The following is a 15,141-nucleotide window of genomic DNA, read 5'->3' as shown; positions in this document are numbered from 1 at the left end:
GTACATGTATTATATATATCCCTTATTAGGTATATATCCAACTTACATCAAGCTATTTTGGTTAATGCAAAATGATAGCGTTCATTAATTTAGAAGTATTTGTTTTAGGAATCTGACTCTTTAGGACAAAGCATGATAACTGTAGACTATTTATTTACATTAGGTGACATCAAAGTGTAAATGAACCTGTTTAACTTGTATATACATTACACATCACTTCATATTCATGTGGAAGGCAAGGAGTCAATTAACAATCACATTGAATCTTATATACAGAGTAGGAAGTCACATATAAACAGGCTCATGGATATGTTACTAAACAAACACTCTGGTAATAAAGAATGATAATTAGAATGTCTGTATCTTAATATATTAATTGACTAGCATTGTTTTGAAACAAAACAAACTTATCTATTCTGCCCTCCATTTTTAGATTAATTAGTTAACCACTAACTAATAAAAGAAAATGGTTCCTGTAAATCTTGACACGTTTTAATCAACTGATCTAGACCATCAAATCAAATCTACTAGGTCTTCTCCAATTTGGCAAATATCAGGACTTGTCTTAAATTAGATTCAACAGAGTGCTCAAAAGCTTAAATAAACATATTCAAAGTTCAAACTGATCTTTATAAGATCTCATTGTTTTCCCTTATATTTTAATTCTACTGGTTCAGGTATCACAGAAAATATATCATTATTTTATTAAACATTTTTGAAATTGAAGATAACGTATTTTAAGGGGTCTCGCGGGTATAAAAATTTCTGAAAAAATTTAAACATTTTTTTTTTCATTACAAATCTTATTTCTTACTTTATTAGTTGTTACTTCATCATATAGTACAAAAATCATTCAAAAAAAATCAAATCATTTTGGCCCCAGATGACTTTTAAAATGTATATATCATTGAAAAAGCTCCAAATTATCTCCCTTTGGTTCAAAAATGCCATTTTTTAGCATTAAAATTGAAATATCTTTTTTAACTCATCGGTGACCTATATTTTTATTTTTTTTTCAAATAAGCTGTACTTAAACTCAACTATTGTAAAATTTGAGAGATTTCTGTAATTCAGTTCTTTTATTATTTCAATATTATCTTTATTTCACCTTTTAGTTCAACAGAAAAAAAGTTACTTTACAAAAATGTATGCTTCTTTCGATGGCATATTGTGAGCTTAAATGAATGGTGAATTTATTTAATTTTTCTATTAAGTATAAGATAAAGCTCATTTATAGAAAAATATAACGAAATCCTATATTAAAAAAAAAATTGGATTTATACCGGCGAGCCCTCTTAATAACCGTAATTGTATTTTGTATCACAAAGTACATGTTAATGTACTATATATACATATATCTCTTATTATTGGGTCTCATTTGGGTCAAAGCATGATGCAGGATTGCCAATTTTTTGTAAGCGTGACTAATGAAAGTAAAATTATTGTGCCATGAAAATGGGAAATGAAGTTTAGCGGGACATGGGAAATTTTTAAGCAATAACTATATATTGTTTTTGAGATACAGCGGGACATGTGAACCCCCCCCCCCCCCCCCCCCCCCCTCATTTTTTGGTACAAAAAACAAAATATCACTAAAATAAAATTTTGAATCAAAACCAAAAAGTATACAGATCTTAAGATTAATATAACAAATAAGTGTGAAAAGTTTTAAGCAATAATCATAAATAGTTTTTGAGATACCACGTGACATGTAAAAAAAAAACTCCGCCTTTTTTTTTACAAAATACTCAATAACTCAAAAATGAAATTTTGAATCATCACAAAAAAGTATACAGTTCTTAAGATAAATATAACTAAGAAGTGTGTAAAGTTTTAAGCAATTATCAAAAATCGTTTTTGAGATACGGTGTGACATGTGAAAAAAACATACCCCTGTTTTAGTTACAAAGTGCTGTAACTCAAAAAGTTTAAATCTTATTTTCACCAAAAAGTATATAGATCATTTGACCATCATATGATAAAACTATAATAAGTTTCATGAAATTTGGATAAGTCGTTCTCATGTTACGGTGCGACATGTTTACGCCGAACAGACAGACAGACGCAGGACATTTGTATACCATAATACGTCCCTTCAAAATTTTGACGGGGGTATTAAATAGAGAATTGCTTACGTACATAGTGTAAGCGGGATATGAGAATCTGACAAAACAGTAAGCAGGTTCCGGGATCAGAACCCCCCCAATGAGACCCCATATTAAGCATCCAACTTACGGGTACATCAAGCTATTTTGAGTAATGCAAAATAATAACGTTCACATTAATTTAGAAGTGTTTGTTTCAGGAATCTGACTCTTAAGGACAAAGCATGATAACTGTAGACATTCTATTTACATTAAAACATCATAGTGTAAATGAACCTGTTTAACTTGTATATACATTACACATCACTATACATATTCCTGTAGAAGGCAAGGAGTCAATTAACAATCACACTGAATCTTATATACTGAGGAAGTAGTAACTTATAAACAGCAACATGTTACCAAACAAACAGTCACTTATAAACAGTCACATGTTACCAAACAAACAGTCACATGTTACCAAACAAACAGTCACATGTTACCAAACAAACAGTCACATGTTACCAAACAAACAGTCACATGGATATGTTACTAAACCAATACTAAAGATGTTTGTATCTTATATATTAACTAGCATTGTTTTGAAACAAAGCAAACTTTATTGTATTAAATTGCAATAAATGGTAAGTTTACTTTAATAATAGAGACACAGCAGTCCTTGTATCGTTTTCACAATTTTATACACACATTTTTTTTGGTTAGTGTTTGGGATCTAAAAGACACATATTTTTTCAAATACTTGAAAACTTTAACATGAAGAATATCTAAAAAAAAAAAATGAATTGGTCAACACTTTTTTCTATATATATATATTAACTTAAATAAAGGGATTATAAAATTTACAAAAAAATGTATTCTAAATTAAAGTTTTCATATCAATAACAACATCAACACATTTCTATCTTGTAATTTTTTTTAAACCGGAATATACAACACTAGGTTGTGAAAATGTTGTCATAGTTACACGAAATAGCTCATATCTGCATAATTACCATATAATTAATCTATAAACCAAACAAGTCTGCCGGTCATTTATAACATTTATAACTGGTTATGATACCAACCTTATAGGGAAATCTAAAGTCAAGTCACTACCTAAATCCACTTTCAGAATTTCAATGATTTGAAGATGGAATAAAAATTTAGAATGGAAATCAGGGAATGTGTCAAAGAGACAACAACCTAACAAAAGAACAGAAAACAGTCCAAGGACAGCAATGGGGGTTAACACACCAATAAATCCAACACCCAGAGGTTGGGTTAAGCTGGTCCCTACACAAAAAGTGTACAATGATTTTTAATACTATTGCAAACAATGTTTATATGGTTACTGAAAGCTTACAGCACCTAAAGCCTGACAAGCATTCATAATAATATATTATTACTAATCTTAATTTTTAGATTAACTGTCTTCTTAATTTTCCAACATGAATATATAAGGTCTGTAAACATGGTAAAGTTTTTTAAATATTCAACAAACTTAAAAGTAAATAAAATAGTCCAGTGAAACTAATAAGCACTCTAAAATAACCAGAGAAATCAAATTTATCTACTTGTAATAAAATAAAAGTTGTAGATAAACCATCACACATTAGAGCTAAATGCACACTTCATAAAAATGTTTATCAAGGTCAAACAGAGGTTATTTTTCATTAATTAACTTTCCATGCTTATCAAGATATCCTGGATTTTTAATGGTTACGGTGCAGTCCAGTGTATCCGCACACCGAATCCTTATGACTTCACTTTTTTAAACTGATAAAACCAATAATCGGATAATATCGTACAAATTCATAACATACATTGGCTAGAGGTATAGGGGGACGGTTGAGATCTCATAAACATGTTTAACCCCCCCCACAATTTTGCGCTTGTCCCAAATCAGAAGCCTCTGGTGTTTGTTAGTCTTGTTTGATTTTTAATTTTAGTTTCTTGTGTATAATTCCGAGTTTAGTATGACGTCCATTATCACTGTACTAGTATACATATTTTTTAAGGGGTCAGCTGAAGGACGCCTACGAGTGCGGGAGTTTCTCGCTATATTGAAGACCCATTGGTGGCCTTCGGCTGTTGTCTGCTCTATTGTCGGGTTATTGTCGCTTTGACACATTCCCCATTTCCTTTCTCAATTTTATTTTATTTCATAAAATCTTCTGTATGTATGGATTTCACCCTTAGGATTTTGTGTATAGGTTGTCCAAAATAAGTGAAAACCATGTTTTGAGAGTTACTCAAATGTCCAGTGATTTCGCAGATGCCTTCTAAAAATAACTTATTTTTAAGAAAAGGGAAGATTTTATACTATGAAATATAGTTGAATTTGAACCAAACAGACTGCTATGGATGCAGAGTAAAATTTATTTCAATCTGATACAAATTTTACTTTAACGAAATAAATTTAATCTGATGATGTTATATTTTGTTATTAAAATTGGCTAAATATGGTTAATCATTAGATTACAGTTAATATTTAATTCTTGAACTTATCAATTTTAATCTCTTTGGAAGACTAACAATTACAAGAAAGATTCTATATGTGTTACATTGCTCTTGAACTTATCAATTTTAATCTCTTCTTTCCCTTCAGAAGACTAACAATTACAAGAAAGATTCTATATGTGTTACATTGCTCTTGAACTTATCAATTTTAATCTCTTCTGTCCCTTCAGAAGACTAACAATTACAAGAAAGATTCTATATGTGTTACATTGCGGATATAACGAAATCAGGTAATGCGAGATGTCACCTGCCGGACACCAGGGACCCACTGTATGCCTCCTTTTTAATTTGGTTTATGATTAAAGTAGAAATACATGTTTTTAAATCACATCAATTTAAACACAATACAAGATTGTCTTATTGTTATGTATATGTATGGTCGCATGTTGTTTTGTAGTTAAGTCATGTGAGTTGTGTCCCTTTGTATAATGATGCATATTTTTCATGTGATGGTATCTGTCTCTGTGTCTCCCCTCCCCCCAATGTATGTAATATTATGATAACAAGAGTGCACACGCTGAAATGTCTCGCCTTCTTTACTTATCATTGATATTATGTTGATAGTCCTAAGTATAAAGATTTATTAAAGACTGTCACATAAACTTAACATTAACCAAGATAACAAAACAAAGACCAATGAACCATGAAAAACAGAGAGAAAACCCCATTACTGTACTTGCCTAACTGCTAACCAAAAATGAAATTATTCTGTATTACCTGAGAAAAGTGTAATGGATATGTTTTTAAGGACAAATGTACAAATGGACTAATAGATGAATGGATAAAGAGACAGACAAAAAAGGTGAATGCAACATATCTTCCACCTAATTAAAGAGGGTTTGGAGGATAATAATAATAATAAAGAATTCAAATCTATGTAGTTCATATATGACATATTCTTCCTTTGTACACTTATTTGAAAAAATAAATTAATGAAAACCAATTTAGTGCTTTTACCTCATTAAAACTGACAAGTGAAATATCAATGGTTTTACTTTTTTTCTGTACTCTGTGCATTGGAACAATGGGTTTGTGACATTGGTATATTTCTCACAACTGAATTTGATTTCTCAAAATAACTTAAATAAAGAAAATTAAAGAAAATCTACTGACTAGTTAAATCAATCCCAAAGTGTGTTTATTCTAAACTGTGTGTATTCCAGATAAAAAAAATCATAGATATTATAAATCTTTAAAAAGAAACATGCAATTTCCTTACCATTTCAATTTGGTCCTTGACAGAAAATTTCTGTAAGTACAATAAGGTATTTAGAGTTATCTCCCATAGATTCTCACTATCAAATCATCTGGAGTTATCTCCCATAGATTCTCACTACTAATCATCTAGAGTTATCTCCCATAGATTCTCACTGACAGATCATCTAGAGTTGTCTGTCTTTGGGCACATCTCTTTTTTCAATTTTAACACATATATATCACAAACTATTAGCAATCTAACTCTAATTCTTACAAGCAATTATCAGTACTGAGTAGATGACACATTATCAGCAATCACTGTTCCTATTTGTCATCAATATGGCCATGCAATATTTAGATGATTTACATGATTAAAACATTGCTAAGATAAATAATTTTGTTACAATGTAAAAGATGAAACATAAAATATTAAGAGCACAGTAACTTAATTAAAGGTTGACTGGATTTGAGGGGATAACAGAAGATGACAGTGAGTTATAAGACATGTTTAAGCCAAAAAATCAATTATATAGAATAAACAATGATCACATACAACTGCACTGTAATACACAGACTTCTTTTTTTCAAAAATATGACAACAGGAGAAACAAAAAAGTTAATCTTTCAAAAAAATACATGCATGCACAACTTGACAGAAACACTTAAAAGAATATAAGAAAATACCCTGACAAAAGCAAGGAACACATGCAAACAAACAATAATGTAAACAAACAAAAGCTTGGGCTGTGAAATTTAGGTGATCCAAAATAGTTAGCATACCAGTTTCTAATAAAACTTTATCATTCAAATACTGGTGAATCTAAGCCAAATGATGAAAAGATCAATTTCAAACTCGTTTAAGGCTCCACTAGTGTACTAATGTAGTAGCAATTGGTTCTTAACAATAATTTTCAGAAATTCTTTCTTTTGTTCTTCAATCTTAACAATGACCAATTATAATAAATTTGAAGACGAGATCCCAACTTTAATTTCAATAAATTGGGAATGTGTCCATTGGACACAGATGATGCCCCCGCTTGCATATCAAAAATAAAGTTATAAAGAAACAAAACTGAAGAACAGTAAAAGTGATGATACCCAAAGTTGTACTTGATCTGAGTTTTGTGGATATAAGTATTGTATACAAGTTTTGTAATATTTGGTTGAGGCAAACTAAAGTTTCAGCATTTTTTCTATTTGTAAAAGGGCATTATAAGTTTAGAACGGCAGATAAAAGCTTCAAACTAACCATTCAAAAACCAGCTAATCAAGTATATTTTATTTTAATTTGATCCTAAATTTTCTTCAGAAACAAAATCAGGTAAAAGACTTAAGAATTGACCAGAGGTAGCAAGGGAGACAATAAATCATACTGGTATTTTGAGGACAGGTGAGGTTAATATTTATAGTATTTTTTTAATTAAGCAGTCTACATCATTGGTTTCTCTAACAATGAAGATGATAGCAAACATGACATACAAGACAACAACCTACAAGATATCACTATGACAACACTCTGCAAGATATCACTATGACAACAACCTGCAAGATATCATTAAGACAACAACCTACAAAATATCACTATGACAACAACCAACAAGATATCATTAAGGCGACAACCTGCAAATTATCATTATCAAAACAACCTACCTGAGCAACTTTTTCTGATACATTATGCTTCATATTTTGAACATTTGGCAAGAAAATTCCTTTGGCACTTGGGATACTCCCATCAGGATCAGGCATTTTGTTCATATTGTCTGCAGTGGCATTCCCTAAACTATCATTCACTTGTTTGGCACGATTTTTGATCAGTTCAGAATCACTTGAAGCTTGAATTATCATACTAGATTTGACATGGTTTCCAATTCCTAAACAAATAAAAAGCAAATGATCTCCATTATCTATGTCAGACTATAATAAAATATTGTGTGAATGTGAACCTGAATCTGCCATCATATTACTACTTATCCTATGGAAATAATTTCTATTGTTATGCTAAAACATGATTTTTAGACATATGTGAAACATACTTTTGTTCATATATATGAAATGACCATACATTGTCATGAAATATAAAATATAATTAAACAATTATAAGAGCATTACCATCACCAATAAATAAAGAATCAAATAATAAATCCTAGCAATACAACAAAGGTAAGACTTCAAAACATCTTTTTTCCTCCCAAAGATGCAGTTTATACAAAATGTGCAAAGTAAAAAAAAAAGCAAGTGAAAGCAGGTAAATAAATTGAAGATATATTTTCCCCTAATTTTGATGAGTCCAGTGTGGTGCCCCGCCCCAGTTTACAAAAGGACACAACTCAAGAAGGTAAAAGTGACACCAGCAAAATTTAAACTAGATTTATGCTTGGCTGTAATAGGTATTGCAAATATATTTTTATAACATTTGTTTGACGCAAATTAAGCTAGAGAATGGAAACATGATCAGATATCAAATTGACAATTCAACATAACATCATCAGACAAGCCTTCTTTGCACGTTAAAGACACCCTTGTAGATTTCGAAAAAGAGTAGGCTAATGCTGCTACAAGGCAGAACTCGCACCCACAAAGTGGAAAGGAATTAATATAAGTTGCAAAACTTGTTTCCCAATCCACTGTAAATAAATATGTTTAAACTAAGCCTTCTTTGTGCCTACAAAGAAAATATATCATGTTAATATTAAACAACTAGATAAACCTAAATCTACCAGTATATACATGTAGTCAGTCTGAAGCTATTGGACTGATTATATTTGTATGTTAGTCTTTAAAGTCTTTTAAGGATTTAAGGAATATTGTTACTGTGTTTGAAGAGTTGCCACTATTAATTGAGGATTACAGTTTTACTGGGAACATAGGACAGAGCCAGTTAAATGGACATTTGAGGCTGTCAAGTCTAAAATTGATGAATGCCCCTCTTCATTACTGATAATATTCTAATGCAATACTCCTAACAGGTTCAACACTTAACAACTTGGGTTGTGCAATGTTTTTGACATAAAATTCCAACTATCAACCACAGAATTGATAGCAGATATAATCATTGTAAATAGCTTTTCCTACAATGTTTTCTAATCAAAGTGCTTGTAAGCACTGAAGGGTAAAGATTGGTTTAGTTTTTCAGTAAAGTTAAACATTGCTTTGTTAAAACATTGGTTGAAGTTGATTCTATGGACAAAGGAAGATAACTTTAAATTAACAGATTTCTTTAACAATGACATTATTGATATTTTAAGACATTAGATAACTACACCTTGTACAGGTTATGTAATTGTCATGACAAGTATACCATCATAATGAACTTGAATATTTAAGTATATATTTCATAGATAGGATGTTTAGAATGTAATGATCAAATTGCACTATATTTTTGGTGTATCTCAAAAGTAGTGATCAGCCTTGGAAGATTTAGAATCATGTCAGTACCATAGGGTTTTGATTGCATTTCATGCAAATTTTAACCCAAAAAACCATGCCCAGAAGAAAGGATTATCACTTAGAAATTTGGGATGTTAATATCATTCTTCTTAAAGCTGTTGGTATTGTTTTAAATACCAATATTATTTTTTTCTGCACTCCCATTTTTGTGTTTTCTCTGTGGTTTAAGTTATTTTACTGATTGCAATCAATGGAGTGTGCATATATTGTATTTATACAAGAGTGACATGCTGAAAAGTCACTTTTGTTTTTATCCTTACTGAATACATGTAATTATAATGAGGTCAAGGTCGGGTGAAACCTGTCAAACAGAACCTGCCATTTTCTGTATGTGCCTATCCCAAGTCAGGAGCCTGTAATTCAGAGGTGGTCATTTGTTGCTGTGTTATATATTTGTTTTTCATTCTTTATTTTGTACATAAATTAGGCTGTTTGAAATGATTTTACATTTGTCATTTCGGGGCCTTTAATAGCTGACTATGTGGCATGACTTTGCTTATTGTTGAAGGCTGTACAGTGACCTATAATTGTTAATTTCTGTGTCATTTTGGTCTCTTCTGAAGAGTTGTATCAATCGCATTCAAACCACATCCACCTTTTTTTTATACACCTTACAATCCTTCTGTACACCATATAGGTTGACCTTTTGATTATGGTATCTGAAAAACTGAAAAAACATGAAAACTTAACATTGACCAATGAACCATGAACATGAGGTCAAGGTGATATGAACCTAGCCAGACAGAAATGTACACCTTATAAGAGGGCATTTCACAAGACAAAAAAAAATCTATCTATTTTTTTAAAGCAGTCACGGAATCATGAAAATGAGACCAAGAACAATGGACATTTAACAGACGGACATTTCATAATATAAGGTTTCTGCATACAAAGTATTGAGCATCCAGGTCTTCTACCTTCTGAAATATAAACCATCATACAAATAGAGAGAAACAAAATCCGACAAAGAAATATAGGTCTGCCACTAAATGGTGTTCTTGGTGGATTCAGCTGAACTCAGTAAACATTCTTTTCAACTATAATTTTGGCTTCTCACCTAGTGATTACCTTCTTTTACGTTATTATTTGCATTATCAGAATATATGCTTCAGGGGTAGGATAAAGTCCATCTGCATATATTTTTTTGGCTAGGACCCAAATTTTGGCAAGTGCTAAAGCAGAGACAATCAAAGTGCTTGTAAGCACTGAATGGTAAAGATTGCTCTTTAAATTGTCAATGGGAAGTAAAATTAAATATTGCATTGTATAAAGCATTGTTTGTAGTTGATTCAACTGCAGTTCTTGACAAAGGAAGATAACACCAATTTTTAAAAGATGACTTTAATAATGACATCATCAATATTTTTAGAACATATATTAGATTACTACACCTTGCAACCTTGTGTATCGCAAAGGTAGTGATAAACCTTGGAAGATTTTGATATCAAGTCAGTCTAATAAGGTTGTGATTGCATTGCATGCAATATTTACCCCAAAAATGGAAGTCTTAAAAAGATAACTTGGAGAATTCCAGATATCTGTAGACCAGTCATTTATAAATAAAAAAAAAGTTTTTACTTTCAAGAAAGTTAAAATAATAAATCAAATACATCATTATTTATACAGCATTAAAAATTCAATATGTTTGCAAAGTTTGTAAAGGTTATAAGAAATTTGTGTGAACAGAACTTGCAGAAAAGACGTATACAATTGAAAGAAAACTGTTTGAGCAGGTTTAAATAAAATTCCATGCAAGCTGTGAACATATTATTTAACATTTATAAGAGTTCATTCAGGAAAGGGCTTGAAGTTAATTTACATTTAAAGTTGTTAGCCCTCAAACAAAATAATCTGTTCCATTTGAAGTTAGTTATGTATGTTCATGGCTAACTTTTCTCAACTTTGCTGCACTTTAGAATCGTCTAATAGTCAGTATGTATATCAGCGGTACCAGCTAGCCTGTTTAGTTAATATGCTATTCATAGATTAGAAAATAAGTATTAGCTTCTGTGAACTTAATTAATTAAAAGCTAAGGGTAAAAGGACACCATGTTTTCTAGGTGAAGGTCACTATTTAAAGGTCAAAGACAGTTTTAAACATGTACATGCTGCAGAATTAGATTAATCTAGTTGTATATGTTAATCATGTGTAGGTGCAAAGATGATGGGACTCACTTGACCCTATTGTCTGGGCTCGAGGTCGTATCTCTGGAGATGAACCTGTAATAATATTCAAACTTTATATATATAAATGTATAGATGCCTTGATGAGAGCTAAATCAAAATTTCTTCCTTCAAGAATGTTTGCCTGTAAGTTTGAAGAAATGGCGGTCTTTATTCTGAGATGTTTTTCTATTGGATATCAACTAATAAGAAAAGTAAACAAAATGTACATTGTAATATATTGTCAAAATACTGCAAAAGTACAAAAAGGTATTCAACCACTTACGTGAGAATATAAAACTGGCATAACATAAAATAATTCTTCCCATTTCTACTTAAATATTTTTTTTAATATTTTAAAAATGATAATTTTACCAAATAAAAATTCAAATCCAATATTACAGTTTTATTTAAACTCAGTGTACAGTAACATGCCAAATTAAAGTTTATAAGATTTATTGCATATATATTAATTATGAGATAAAAATCTTTTCTCAAAAGTTATCTTAGACTTCACCATGATAGGCTAATTTTAAGAAAGAAAAAAAAATCTGATTTAAGACTGACTTTGCAGTCTAATATCAACTAGAACTCAAAACTGGCAAATTGAAGCTAAAAAAACAGTCTTCAATTATTTTTTTCAGTTGTATTATATCAAAATTATACCATCACATAACAAATTATTTCAAATATCATATTGCACAAGTTTATTTTTTTGTTTATTACATTTTTGTGTTTGTTATAAAAAGTACATTAATATTGTCGATAATATTACAAGATTATGTTGTGTATAATCTCATGTGTTAGAATTCAATGAATATCAATATCTGTAATCTTCTCATTACATTTAGTAATGTATTAGAATAACATTTAAGTTTAGATACTATTACAACTAGTGATTAACAAATAATCTATGACAGTCTAATTCATAATTAATCTACTCTCATTAATTATTCCCACTGCTATTACCTTTCTCATAAATGGATTCCCAATCTGAAAGTTCTGAAATAAGATGGGAAGAGTCATTGAGTTATTTCCCTTTCATTAGCAAAAAAAAAAGCAAAAATGCCTACCACTCTTTAGAGTTGAGAAAAATGGAATACATGTGTAGAATTATGATTTATCAAACATTAATAAATGTATTTCTATATTTAATCTATTCAGAATGTCTCAAAGTTTGTTGCTACAGTTGAAATTGAATATCTATGGTCTTGTTACTGAACTACTACATTACAAATATCTCTTGAATTCCCTTTTGATAGTGATTATTTTTGCTGATTTGAAACCTATTTCTAAATTAGAATCCTCTTCAATTTGTCTATTTCCTGTAGCAATCCTAATTGGCTTTTTGTAGAACAATATGGACAATGCCTAAAATTCATTAAGTATTAAGCTGCAAAATAAATGTTTTGAACTTTTGAGAAAAACTAAATGTGGTTACGTTTAATTCCAAGATTGCTCAACTATCAAATTAATAAAGGAGAATTAAATGAGATTTAGGTGACAATACTAACCACCACTGTTATCACTGGTTCTATCTAGATCATTTTGTTTCTGTGTCTCTATACCCTCCAAAGAAGAAGCTCGTCTAATGAATCCTTGACTAGCCTTTTCTGCCTCCATTACATCAAGAATACAGCCATCCACTGGTCTGTGTCGTAGGGGTGGAGAGTTGATAGGGAAATCAGGGCCAGGCACTGGTAGTTGATTAAGCGGCATATTTTCTTCTTCAGGAATGGGTGGGTTCTCAGGGTCAGGTGACTTATCTGAGACTTTAACTTTTGTTCTAAGTTCTCTACGTATTGATGGTAAACGTAATCTAAAGCTTTTGTGGCGATCTATCAAAAAACAAAAATCAAAATATCTACTTTGCCTTCTCAAAATGGTAATTCATAGAAAAATAAGTAAAAGAGCAATGCAATATCTTTCTGTTTAGAATTACTTTGGAGCTATTTACTCAAAGATAATATGGGGCTCAGTGACTCGAGTGGCCTAGGTAGTTCATCTAATGTATCACTATAAAAATAAAAAGATGTGTTATGATTGCCAATGAGACAACTCTCCAAATGAGACCAAGAAATAAACAATGTATAGGTCACTGTTAAACAACCAGAGCATGTCAACACTGAGGTAGTGAGTTTGAATATTAATTGACTACGATTGCTAATCCATTTTCCTTCATAAGATTGATGATTCTTTCCAGACACTGCTTACTGTTCGGTATGAGCCAAGGCTCTGTGTTGAAGACAGTACTTTGACCCATTATTTTTTACTTTTACAAATTGTGACTTGGATGGAGAGTTGTCTCATTGGCACTCATACTACATCTTATATCTACTCAAACTTCCTCTACCAATAAAAACTGGCTGCCACAATATAGCCAAAAGTGTTGAAGGGGGGGGGGGGGGGGGGGGCTTAACACAACCAATCAATCATAACGTAAACCCTTTGAATTCCCACATTTTTTTTGTCCTATCACCCAAAAAAAACTGTGAAAGTCAAATCACAACAGATGACTGTAAATACAATTTCTTATTCAATTTTTTTTTAAAGAGTTTTGAATGGATCATTTTAAAAGTGACGACAGAGTTTCAATACACTTATTTTCAAAAATAAATCAATTAACAATAATTTTTATATATGTTGAATTAAAACTTTATAAGATTTATTTCCATATAGATGCCATGTTTACTGAAATCTGTATTCCCCCTTGACAATAACAATGTATTTTTTTTTAATTAATGAAACCAGACCTCTGCAGAAATGAAAATTTAAAAGTTCAATTCTGTCTCCAATGTTATTTTACACTTAATGCATTGGTTTTTTGGTGTATCAATCACAAAATTTCCCATGTGGATATGTTTTTCTTCTTTAAGGCAGCCATACAAACCAATGATAGTCTAATTGAGAATTTTAACATCACAAAAACAACATCAGACATCAATAAGTGTCTGTAAGTTTGTATTTCCTATTTATCAGTACTACTGAAGCTGCTTATATAAGGTTTTAGATTAAAAAATAGTTAAAACAAATTATCAACCAAAGCAAAACCAAACAAAAATATAAGGTCATCATATTTGTTATTCATAATTGTCAACACTATAATGGAACTTTTATCTATTTTGACTAAATAGACCCCAATAAACCTGCTTTAGAAAACCTCGGTAATTAAGAAGCACAATGTAAGCTTTCCGAAAATTGACTGAGGAATTACTTTTGTTTGAAGTACTACAATTCTTGCAAGTATCAAAATCAGCAAAAATAGTCCATTGCAAAACCAATATTTTTACAATATGAAAAATCAAATAATGGCATCACAGCTGCCTATAATTGCTCAAATAAACTTCATTTGAACTTTGGTGGATAGTTGTCTCATTGGCAATCATACCACATCTCCTTTTTTCATAGTCTGTATATCCTATGATATTTTGGCTGAAGTCATATTGTATTTAATAAACTCCAATGATATAATAACCACTGTTACTTACTGTTTCTGAAGGTTGAAACATCCACAGAATGAGTTCTGTTGGAGTTAGAAGTGATGTCCTCATAGTTTATAATAAACATTATAACTTCACCATGCTCATTCTTGACAGGGGCTATGAGGACACTACATACAAACTTTGTTCCTAAAAATAAAAAATTTAAAAAAAATCATTTCAATCAAAGGTGTCAAAATAACTAAACATATAACAAGAGTGTACACACTATCATGTAGTCTTGAGTGCAA

The 15,141-nt window shown here is 30.6% G+C and overlaps 1 protein-coding gene across 12 annotated transcripts in view; it reads right to left on the bottom strand.

Annotated features, from left to right (window-relative positions):
* The window catches only part of LOC139513492 (voltage-gated inwardly rectifying potassium channel KCNH6-like), a 119,374-nt gene that overhangs the window by 46,195 nt on the left and 58,038 nt on the right, over positions 1–15,141 (bottom strand). For 2 of the 12 annotated variants that reach the window (XM_071302048.1, XM_071302055.1), the window contains exons 3-8: positions 14,900–15,040; positions 12,926–13,249; positions 12,381–12,413; positions 11,424–11,468; positions 7,452–7,672; positions 5,824–5,853 (exon numbers count right to left, since the gene is read on the bottom strand). In XM_071302048.1, the coding sequence (XP_071158149.1) occupies positions 5,824–5,853; positions 7,452–7,672; positions 11,424–11,468; positions 12,381–12,413; positions 12,926–13,249; positions 14,900–15,040 (794 nt within the window). The remainder of the gene's footprint in view (positions 1–5,823; positions 5,854–7,451; positions 7,673–11,423; positions 11,469–12,380; positions 12,414–12,925; positions 13,250–14,899; positions 15,041–15,141) is intronic. The other 10 variants (XM_071302050.1, XM_071302056.1, XM_071302053.1 and 7 more) reach the window with 7 other exon arrangements.

The sequence above is a fragment of the Mytilus edulis genome, chromosome 2 (genome assembly GCF_963676685.1).
Source record: "Mytilus edulis chromosome 2, xbMytEdul2.2, whole genome shotgun sequence".
NCBI classification, from domain to species: Eukaryota; Metazoa; Mollusca; class Bivalvia; order Mytilida; family Mytilidae; genus Mytilus; species Mytilus edulis.
Note: the sequence above shows the minus strand (reverse complement) of the source record. Positions and strands in the feature narration are given on the sequence as shown.